The sequence below is a fragment of the Strongylocentrotus purpuratus genome, unplaced genomic scaffold (genome assembly GCF_000002235.5).
Source record: "Strongylocentrotus purpuratus isolate Spur 01 unplaced genomic scaffold, Spur_5.0 spur5_scaffold_12, whole genome shotgun sequence".
NCBI classification, from domain to species: domain Eukaryota; kingdom Metazoa; phylum Echinodermata; class Echinoidea; order Camarodonta; family Strongylocentrotidae; genus Strongylocentrotus; species Strongylocentrotus purpuratus.
The window spans coordinates 28,914,170-28,926,383 of NW_022145597.1; the positions used below are offsets into that span (position 1 = coordinate 28,914,170).

Sequence of the window (12,214 nt, forward strand, 5' to 3'; positions counted from 1 at the left end):
TTTGTAAGACGGGGCCCTGTTCTACATATTTTTACATAATAGCAGTGAAGGGATGTTTCTTTGTCTACCACAACAATTGTTGAGGGTAGAATGAGGAACTGTATTTTGTCCTCTTTCTTTGTCCGTCATGTTCACAGTGAAAGTCGAAATGTTGCAAATCGGCGATAATCATGTTTTATATTTGAAATCTCGGAGTTTGTGGTAGACAATGTGGTAACCGGAGTGGCTAGAATACTATGGGTTAATTAACACTGATCTGCTGAGCACCATTTTGTATAATGCTCAATTCTTCCGATCAGAAATAACTCGGAAGTTGCGGTCTATACGATTCGAGTTCAAGAATATAGTTTGTCATGTTTGTTAGCAATCATTACCATAACACCTGGTTAGATTATGTTATGAACAAACTGAATTCAAATTCAGATTCAAACTGAAAGTATATTTATATGTAATCCCTTCAGATCATGTATATCCTAATCTACAAATGAAATGCAATTGCAAGTACTGATTACGCATTTCAAAATGTTTTCTGTGTTATCGTTTTAATTTTTCAAATCAAATATAGGCCTACACATAAAATGTCAGTGCATTATTGTATTGTTGATAACCCATGGTAAATAAAGGTCCATGAAAAATGAACTCACAAACAATGAGCCTCTCAGATAGTCTTTGACTCTGTTCTGACTGAGGGGCATTTTGACCCCCCCCCCCCGTTCCCGCACTATTAATTTATAATTTCACTTTCTAGATCATTTCGCACGAATCTTTCTTTTTTCTCTTTAAAAAAAATCAAAGTGCAATACGTCGAAACGAAATTTTTAGTGAAATGTGGACACGAACAAATATGTGTACTCACTTTTGTAACCGATAATAAAAATTAAAAAAAAACCACACGTGTGGTTTGCTTTTGTATTATTTTTTATTTTCTTGCTATGTGTTTCTTCCAATGTTCACGCACAAAGTATTTTTTTTCCCCCTTCCACAGGGTTCTTTATTTTCAAAACAAATTTCATCATATACAGAACATCCATATATCATATACAAATAATTAAAGAAATAATTTCCATACATAATGGCTTGACACAGATAATAATCATCACGGTCAAAAACTTTTGTGGCAGATAAAAACAAACATTTATGACAAGATTAGTACTTTAAATATATAATTTAAAAAAAATACCAAACATAAAATACATGATCATGTTTATGTTAGCACATTTCCAACACTCTCAAAATATTTTCTAAAGTGAAACCATTTCTTTTTTAGTTTATTCTCTCTGAGATTTGTTTGGTATATATATTTTTCCATTTCATAATAACGTTTTGCAGCTGATAAAATTATATCAAATGATGGTAGTTGATTTCGTAATTTAGCTGAAAATATTTCTTGTCTTACAACCATCAGAACACAGTTGAGTGCATTATTATTGCTACCATAAAATCCAAACAATTTATTTTGATTTGTAAATTTGATCCTTTCCCCCGTATTACGAAATATCCAGAACTCTAACTTCGACCATACTTCATTAGAATAGTTACAAAAGCAAAAAAACATGTATGATAGTTTCATCATTGTTACTACAAAAAGTACACTTCTTGTCAGCCACTACACCAAATCTTAACAAACTGTCCTTCATAATATAATATTCTATTTAAAATCTTGATTTGAAACCACCTCATGTTGATATCTATTGTTGACTGAAATGGAATTTGACAGTACGAACCCCAAAGTACATCTTGAAAATCTAAAAAACTTTTCCACTTTGTAAGGGCTTTACATTCTTTTACTTTGTTTTTTAGCAAAGACTGATAAATATGTGAACAACCAACATTTGTTTTCACCACAAGGTGCACGGCTTCGGGAATGATAGGTGCTAAGGCCTTACTAGGAGCTACATGTGTAGTCATTTTAAAACCTGACCGAATTGCATTACAAAGTACTGGTATCCTTCAAAGTTCAAACATTCTTTCATCAATAATCAATAATCTCTGCTGTTACTTCGTACGTTTAAAAGCTTTGTTCTCTCTATTATTGATTATGGCCAACCGGACTGGTTTATTCACAGTCGATAGAGGACATGTTAAAACACTTGAAAAGATACAGAAGCGAGCTACACGAGGCTCTAACAGAGAACACAGGAAATTCTCTTCTCAGGAAGCAGTCTATATTACGACTGAATTATAAAAATATACAGCAAAAGTATGATGACCATCTTGCGAAAATCTAAGGTGAGTATTAATACTAGAAAGTCATTTATTATTCGCTTTCCTCTGCCATTGTATATTGTACTGATGTATTTAATCAACAGTGTTGGACGAGAGTGGCAGCAAAGACCACAGCAAAATTTAGCTTAGGTCTCGCGATCCGCTTCTCCAATATCCGATGCTCATCATGTCCATGTATATCACCAAAGTTGGAACGGGAGTGCCCCAGGGGTCGATACTGGGATTCTTCGTACACACATCATTTTATCCATTTTATCAAAACATCCAGGTTATTTTGTAATGTAATTTGTTAAACATGAGCAAAATTATCCACTTTTGCAAAGATGGCACTTCGTCAGCGTACCAACATGCTTATTGCATGACCTTTATTATTTAGCATCTTTATCAATGAAATTTGTTATCTTAATTTCCAACACACGCACACACACACGCCGCCTTCTTATTTATGATGACGACTCGGACATTCAGGTAGCGGACCTTCGTATTTAAAGCTTGAATATTGTATATAACTTAAGTCCCTACAACCCCCTTTTCTGTCGCTTCCTTCCTTTGCTGAAGGTAAGGGACATGATATATCAACCCCTTGATGGCAACACACCTTCACCCCAACCACATCCCCTACTCCTGTTATGAAAGGCGACCCTCATTTCGTATAATGAATAGCGAAACTCATTTCATATTATGAATAGCTACCCTCATTTCGTATAATGAATAGCGACCACGTACTCCTATTATGAAAGGCGACCCTCATTTCGTATTATGAATAGCGACCCTCATTTTAAATTATGAATAGCAACCCTCATTTCGTATTATGAACAGCGACCCCCTACTCATGTTATGAATAGCGATCTCATTTCGTAACATGAATAGCTACCCTCATTTCGTATTGAATACCGACTCCCTACTCCTATTATGAAAGGCGACCCTTATTTCGTATTATGAATAGCGATCCCCTACTCCTATTATGAAAGGCGACCCTCATTTCGTATTATGAATAGCGAACCTCCTTTCGTATTAGGAATAGCGAACCTCTTCCCGTATTATGAATAGCGACCCTCTAATCCCATCATGAATAGCCACCCTCTACTCCTATTATGAATAGCGACCCTCATTGTCTATTATGAATAGCGACCGTCATTTCGTATGATGAATAGCGACCCCCTACTCCTAGTATAAATAGCGACCCCCTACTCCTATTGTGAATAGCGGCACTCTACTCCTATTATGAACAGCGGCCCTCATTTCGTATTATGAATAATGACCCTTATGAATAATAACCTTATGAATAGCGACCTTCATTGCGCATTATGAATAGCAACCCTCATCGTTTGAAGGTTTGCATGGTGGTATGAATAATCACGGTAGAGGTTTACGGTACACCATGTGTAAAGTCCTAGAAGGACTAAGGAAAGTGGATAGAAAATAGAAGTGAAAATAGAAAGGCGAGAAAGTGGAGGTTGGAAGGAAGAGTATCTTTCAGAAGTGAGTATAGTCCTGAAAAGGACTGTAAACCAGAAAGTTGTAGATAGGATGAGAGGTTTGAGTAGAAGACTGGATTGAGTTGGAGAGTTGAGTAGAGTTGCAGACAGGAGCAGGAGAGTAGACTCGACGTTTCGGACAGGTTGACTGTCCGTCTTCAGGAGTGAGTATGAAGACTCTGAAGACGGACAGTCAACCTGTCCGAAACGTCGAGTCTACTCTCCTGCTCCTGTCTGCAACTCTACTCAACTCTCCAACTCAATCCAGTCTTCTACTCAAACCTCTCATCCTATCTACAACTTTCTGGTTTACAGTCCTTTTCAGGACTATACTCACTTCTGAAAGATACTCTTCCTTCCAACCTCCACTTTCTCGCCTTTCTATTTTCACTTCTATTTTCTATCCACTTTCCTTAGTCCTTCTAGGACTTTACACATAGTGTACCGTAAACCTCTACCGTGAATAACCCTCATCGTGTTATGAATAGCGACCCTCTACTCCTATTATTAATAGCGACCCTTATGAATAATGACCCCGATTTTGTTTTATGAATGGCGACCCTCTTTTCATATTATGAATACCGACCCTTTTCTCTGATTATGAATAGCGGTCCTTATGAATAATGAACCTCATGAATAATTACCCTTTTTTCAAATTTGAAAAGCGGTACTTAGGAATGACCGATCTTATGAATAGCGGTCCTTACGAATAGCGACATTGACCCCTTTGCGGAATTCCACTTTTGGAAAAACGAACGTCGTGTATACAATTAACAACTTAATTATACCCCTTATAATTTTTTTTTTCTTCACTCGAGAATGAAAGATTGACAGTGGACTGCACTTTGTTAGGGCCTTTGTTGAATATGTTTAGATTTAGTTAGTTTTGTTATGTCACATTCTTAATAAACATAAATCGGGACTAATCGATTTTTCACACACTAAAAAAATAACAATAATTGGCAAGGGAATGAATAATGTCATTGCTGAACGTCCAATGTAGAAACCTACAAACTCCTTGGTCAATTCCACACCTTTTCTTCTCAATGCAATCGCATGACCAGAACTCAACCTTATCTTTAACCAAAGAAACTATTCTAAGACTCGTTCGTGTGGAGTATTATTTCTTGTGTTCACAATGCTCAACAATAGGGACTTTTAGATTTGCATGGACTATTACGTGTGACGTCCATTCAAGGCAGTGCATTAAAAGGACGTCGACCGTAGCAATCCACATTGTCTTCGTGCGAATCTAAAAGTCCCTATTGCGAGCGTTCGGGAGCGAGAAGATTTCGTATCAGCATAACAAATGAAAGGAGGTTCGTCTGTTTAACAACAGCGATTCATTCTGAATACTTTTTCACTCACTCAGCCCATGCCACCAGTGGTGAAGCTACGGGAGGGAGGGGGGGGGGGGGGGGGAATGGCAAAAGATAAGCTGAGTGCGAGGGGAGAGATAAGGGAACAGGAAACAGAAAGTGAGGGTTCTAGGACAGGTTACCCCCTGGGCAATCACCCCCGGAAAACTACCCCCCAAGGACAATTTAGCCCGGAAAATTACCCCCCGAGGACAACTACCCCCAAGGACAATTACCCCCGGAAAATTACCCCCCCGGAGAATTAATCCCCGAGGACAATTACCCCCAGGGACAAATACCCCCTGAGGACAACTACCCCCAAGGACAATTACCCCCCGGAAAATTACCCGCGGAGAATTCCCCCCCCCCCCCCCTAGGACAATTACGCCCGAGGACAGCTACCCCTGTTGGACAATCAGAATTTAATAGCAAAAGACGATCTGACCCATTGAGAGATGGCTACGAGCACATAAGATCCCATGCATGAACCCATATTCGTTCAAAAACTATAGCACGTTATCTTCCTCATTAGTACACATTTCCCTTTAATTATAACTTTTGCAACGCCAGTGCGGTTGCTGATTTCCACGTAGGATGTAAGTTTTAGGTTAATGTCCAGCGCTTCTTAAAAGCATAGAAATACATTTCTCTAGAGCAGCGTTATTTCAATGACTCTGGCACTCGTCAAGTGCTATGTACACACGTATAGGCAAATTTGAGAATAAAGAAGGAGAAGACATTTTCAAACTGGTAAAAAATATTGTTTGTAATCAACACACTAGAAACGATTTAAATAACAGCATTCAGGCCAGTAGCCATTTTACAAGCGCCACTTGCTAATCAAACCACATTAAAATAATTTACCCAACGAGAAAACATATTATACTTCAGCATGACAACAGAAATATATATAGATAATTAATAATAATTAATTTGGGATCATGGATGAGGGCCCAGTATACTTACAAAGACAAATACAAGATCAGCTTATTAAAAATGTTACAAAGGATGCATAACTGAAATGTTACATCCTAATTTATTTGTTGTGCCATCGTTGGTGAGAGAGGCTGTAACGCGTACTCATCTGCGCGCTATGTTTTGTTCAATTTCTAAGAAATGTAATTTCTGTTCTTTACTCGGTGGCAAAACTACGGGGGAATTGGGCAACCTCCACCCCCCCTCATCGAATTTAATAATTTGAAAAGACTGAAATTAACTTCATAAACAACGAGGAAAATGAAATTACATGAAATTTTCTGTAAATAGCAATCTGGAGAAAAAGCTCGCATTATACGTCGAATTCCTCATATCAGGGGTGATTGTCAATGTCTTTTGGGGGTAATTGTCCTCGGGGGTAATTTTCCGGGGGGGTAATTTTCCGGGGGGTAATTTTCCGGGGGTAAATGTCTTTGGGGGTTAATTGTCCTCGGGGGGTAATTTTCTGGGGGGTAATTGCCCTTGGGGGTATTTTTCCGGGGGGTGATTGCCCAGGGGGTAATTGTCCTGATACGGAAAGTGAGACAATATAAGGAGATAGATTGCACGAAAACTCTTCTCAAAGATTACAATATTATGTTAATCAGTAATAAGGGGGACAACATGATAAGTATTAAACCAGTGGCGGATTCAGGGGGAATGGGGGCACGTGCTCCCCCCCCCCCCTAAAAAGGGGGGAAGGGGGAAGGGGAAAAAGAAAAAGTGAGAAGAGGAGAGAAAAGGGGAAAGGAAAAGGGGAAGAGAGAGAGAGAGAGAGGAGAGAAAAGGCGGTAAAGAAAGAAAGGGGATGGTATTATAAGAAGGTGTTTTTTTACCGGGAAAAGGGCGGGGGCACACAAGTTTGCAGTGTGCATAATAATGGGGTCCCTCTTTTCAGGCGTGTAGCCCCTCCCCCCCCCCCCAAAAAAAAACACCAAAAAAAAAAAATGGAAAAGGGGGAAGAGAGAATTGTTGTGAGTTAAAGGAGAAAGGAAAACAAAAGAGAATTAAACAACGACAGAAGAGAGGTGCGAGAGCATGAGGAATTGCAATTCTTTTAAAAGAACAATGGGATAACAGCCAGGGTCGTCGCTAAAAGGGGTGTGGAGGTGAGACAACCCCCCCCCCCACCTGTCAGGATATTTTCGGTAAAATTGCGCTGCTGTCGGAAAAATGAGAGGGAAAGGGAAAGAAAAGAAAAAAAGAAAAGGGCAAGAAAGGAAAGAAAGGAAAGAAAGGAAAGAAAGGGGAAAAAAGAGAAGAAAGAAAGAGAAAAAGAAAAAAGAGGAAGGAGAGAAAAGAAAGGAAAAGAAAGAAAAGAAAGAAAACAAGAAAACAAGAGAAAAAGGAAACAAAAGAAACGGGGGATAAAACAGAGGAGAGAGAGAGAGAGAGAGAGGGGGGGGGTAATAGCCCCCGGTAAGAGCCTGAGAGAAAGGGGTGGGAGTAAGAGAGCGAGGGGATGTTGGGTGCAGTCACCACGTCGAGGGGGCAAGACTAGATACGCATAGATAATTATGTTGCTCTGCCGGGTCCGCTCTGTCGGTATTCTTGCTCAATCCTCGTGTACTATATCAATGCAGAAGTTTGAAGATGGTGAGATGCATATAAATTATGTCGGTCGGCTGGCATTTTTTCCCCTACGAATTAATCGGAAAAAGAAACATTTTTGAAAATTCGGAAAATGATTAAGAGTCGGTACAATGATTTTTCTTCTTTCTCTATTTATTGAAACGTCCAAGCGGGAGGCGTCTTATTTTTTCGTACCACGGCGAGCCCGGATTCCTGTTATTTCATGAATATTCATTACGCAGGGTCGGAGAAAGTCTCGATTCTCTTGAATATTCATGTCTGTTCGGGAGGGGGGAAATGAATTCACACAAGGATTAAGAGACGAGAACGGTACAACGAATCGTTTTCTTTCTCTCTAATAATTTAATGAAACGTGAAAGCTTCCGCGCTTCGCGCTGGAGGGGGGAGGGGGAAACTGAATTCAGACTAGGATTGAGAGTCGAGAACGGTACAACGAGTCGCCTTCTTTCTCTAATAATTTAATGAAAAGTCAAAGCTTCCGCGCTTCGCGCGGGATAGGCAGAAATGAATAGACCATTTTACGGTAAGCACATTTCTGCAATGACCCCGAATATCCACAGATCTTCAAAACATGAAGAGGTCCCACTTTGTACATTTTTAAATAATCACTCCTACAGCGATGGAGGTGCTATATAAATAGCCTTTGTTTCCCCCTTTTCAAAGAATACTTCCACCTGTGTATCATGGGGTGCACTGATCGTGCATGAATGAATAATGATTACATAACTTTCATGAGCACGTATCCAGTATTTCGTCTCCGTGTATTTCAAAATTGTTCTGCAATGACATTTATCTGCTCATGCTCAGACTGCAACCGTGAACTGGCTTATTCAGACAAGGATTAAGAGAAGTAATTACATGAAATAACAAAGCTTCCGCACTTCGCGTGGGAGGGGGGAAACTGAATTCAGACAAGGACACGATACATTGAATCGTTTTCTTTCTCTAATAACTTAATGAAACGTGAAGGCAAAAATGAATTCAGACAAGGATTAAGAGTAATAATTTAATGAAACTTCAAAGCTTCCGAGCTTCGCGTGGGAGGGGGGGGGAACTTAATTAAGACAAGGATTAAGAGTCGAAAATAGTACAACGAATCGTCTTTTTTCTCCAATGATTTAATGAAACTTCAAAGCTTCCGAGCTTCGCGTGGGAGGGGGGAAACTTAATTAAGACAAGGATTAAGAGTCGAGAATGGTTCAACAAATCGTCATCTTTCTCTAATAATTAATTGAAACGTCATGGCTTCTGCGCTTCGCGCGGGAGGGGCGAAACAAGAATTAAAAGTCGGGACTGGTTCAACGAATCGTCTTCTTTCTCGTATAATTTAATTAAGTGTCAAAGCTTACGTGCTTCGCGCGGGAGGGGGAAAATAACTTAGTTCCTGGCTCCTGGGTTTATAGGGTTATACACAAGCAATTAAATATTCTATTAAGTTCAGAATTTAACACGGACGCTATAGTTGGGACGTTTTTGTGTGAGAAATAAATTACTCTGTCATCAGCATATAAGTGAACAGAGCATTTCTTTATATGTTTTACAATATCATCAATATAAATTATAAACATAAGTGGGCCCAATATAGATCCTGGGGGGGGGGGGGCACCTGCCCATGCTCACATTTTCTAAAACATCACAGAGTGTAGAGGTACTTATAAATTTCACTCAGTGACTCAGCACTCCAAATCCTCTGAACTTTCGCAACTACTAAATGTCCAATCACTTTTGTTCAGTTAATATACCGAGATACTGGCCAACATTAGGGGAAAAAATATCTACAAAAAGCATCTTTTGGGCTCAAAATGTATACACGTATTTTACACACTACATAACTCAGTGAAATTGAAATAAATTTGAAGATATATTAATTCTCCATCTTTTGACACCAAATCCATGGTGATTAGAGGTTTTTACTTATAAGTTATCTTTATTACTTATAAGTTATCTTTAAAGCTCCATGTTAACACACCAAACAGGTCCCCAGTACACTTATATGCGTATATGCATGCAGTTAATACACATGGGGGCAAAAATGTTGTTTTTGTGGAAATCAAATCAATAACTTTGGGTTGCTATAAATTTTTATTGAAAAGAGATTAAAAAAACCTCTCCTTGACACAGAATATTTTCCTTGTACATGGGCAAATTCCTAACAAGTTACAAAAAATGCACCTCTCCAATTTCGATATATGGAAAATAATGGTTTTCGGTAAAATTCATTACTTCGAAATAAATCACACAACAAATCCTGTTTTTTACTTAAATTTGCAAATATTATGCTTTTATATAGCGCGTAATATAATGTCTCTAAGCGCTTAACAAATATACTATTACCCCGGTCATTGGATTCAGTGCTTGCCCGCACACACTGTGTGCACAATCTCCACTCCCTGGGGAGCATTCTAGCCAGGCGTTGTTTGACGCTCAAAAACTGTTTGACCAACAATGACAGTCGCATCCTACCAGGGACCGATATAACACCTGGGTGGAGAGTAGCAAGTGCAGGTTGATATCTTGCCAAAGGATATTAGTGCCGTGTCGGGATTCGAACCCTCAACCTTCGTATCTACAGTCAAGCGCCATAAACCACTCGACCACGACACTTCCAGAATCCCAATTAATCCCCTAGTTTGGTATCAAAATCATATGAAATTTCATATGACACCAAACTTATGGTGGTTCAAGGTTCCCTCAAAATATTATTTACAAAATACTCTTTTTCGTCCAAAGGGCCTCTTTTTTGGACGCCCCCTACGATTTTATAGGGGTGTTTGCAACAAATAAAAAAAATACCTCTCAGTGAAATATTGTGTATTATGATAAAATCTTTCAAATAAACAAGGTGTGCTTAGTTTATGCGGTAGTGACAGGCAACTCAAAAACTAAGCATGAAAATTGACTTTGGCCCTCCGCTTATAGGGGGTAGTTGACTGGGGGTGGTTATCCGGGGGGGGGGGGCGGTGAATGTCCAGGGGGTAGGTGTCCGGGTACGCTAGGGATCATACAGGGACGGGTCCTAACGATACCAAAGATTTTGTCTCAGGTGGTGTGTGCCTTTTCAGTTTCTGCCACATGGACTTATACTGCTAAGGAATCGCCATAAGGTACCTGTATACAGTGCATTTCCACTCCAAATGCGCATCCCGTAAATCGACATCAATTCATTTTGAAAAACATAATGACTTATCTATCAAATTATCTGATCATTTATTTTCTGTGTGTGACATGACTACATGTGTTATATGTTTAATTAAGAAAAAGAGTTTCAATGGACAGATTTATGGTGTGTCAAAAACTTTGAAATATAATTAGTTTTTATGACCCAATATTCTGGCTCATTGCCCATTACGTGTGTGTGTAATATCTAACATTCAAATATATATTAAACAGGTTTATTAGATCAAACCCATAATGAAAACTATATCAGTTGAGATTTTTCTATCGGAAAATTCATATTCGATCAAAAAATTAAAAATCTAGATTTTTTTTCATTTGTCAAATTTTGAGCCCAAAATGACATTTATAGTAAAAAATACTCGTGTATCCACCCTTATCTTATTCCTTAGCGTTTTTGCAAGATTTTTTAGCAAAGATGCATTTCCCCTAAATACCATGCATTACCCCCAAAATAGTCTTTTTTTAGAGCCTTGTTTTGGTAGTTTTTGGCTTGTCTACTATACGACGATACCAAAGCGTATGCATAATTATATATTTACTCTCTTTTGTGTGTTGTTATTTTGATAAGTTAATATTAATGATTGGTATTGCAATTTGCAGTTACCTAACAGGGCCTCATGGAAAACCACCACTATTGGTGAAAATATATAAGCTACCCTGTATAAATATCAGAAATAAATAAATAAATGAATAAAGGTATACTTAGACAGAGAAGAAGAGAAGGACATCCCACGTCTTGTAATTATAGAACCTAATTGAAAGCAAATAGGGATAACGATATACTCTTCTCTTTCAATTTACAGACATCGCTCTTCCTGGTGACATTTGTAGGAGCCGTAACTATCATCGTCGGAATTTTATGTGGTTTGCAGACACGCCCAGGCCACAGACGAGCCGAGTTTTCGCTGTCGGTAGATGATAATACAGAGGATGATTCGTCATCCCAATCACATTTTGCCAGAACAGGATGTGTAAAAAAGGTACATATATGGGGCAGCGAGAGAGAAATGAGTCATGTAGCAGAACTGGGGAAATACATGGACATTTTCCAAAAAAGTAATCTACCTTTAGATGCTACGGGCATCGATTGTGTTTCTGAGGGGTACGCCTGTGACATCGTCCTCACCATGGGTGGTAATGTGGACTACCTTGAGGGAAAAGACGCGGTTGTCTTTGGATTGGTTCCCACGGAGTTCCGCCGGGAAGGGAGTGAACAATTCAAGAAGTTGTTGGGATTGCGACCGGCTCCAGGTCAGACGTGGATATATTACAGCACAGAGCCGCCGCTACGTGTACTCAGGTGGACCAGAGACCTCGACCTTATGCGCCTCAAGTATCATGTCCTTATATATGACCTATGATTTGGATTCAGAAATAGTCGTTCCTTTTGGTTACTACCGGCCCTTT

The 12,214-nt window shown here is 39.1% G+C and overlaps 1 protein-coding gene across 1 annotated transcript; it reads left to right on the top strand.

Moving 5' to 3' along the window:
• Nucleotides 1-2,127: 2,127 nt before the first annotated feature.
• LOC591449 lies at nt 2,128-12,168 on the top strand. The gene is made up of 2 exons (XM_030981463.1): nt 2,128-2,229; nt 11,611-12,168. The coding sequence occupies exons 1-2, from the start codon at nt 2,203-2,205 to the stop codon at nt 12,166-12,168; spliced, it is 585 nt and encodes a 194-aa protein (XP_030837323.1). The 5' UTR covers nt 2,128-2,202.
• The last annotated feature ends 46 nt before the right edge of the window (nt 12,169-12,214 follow it).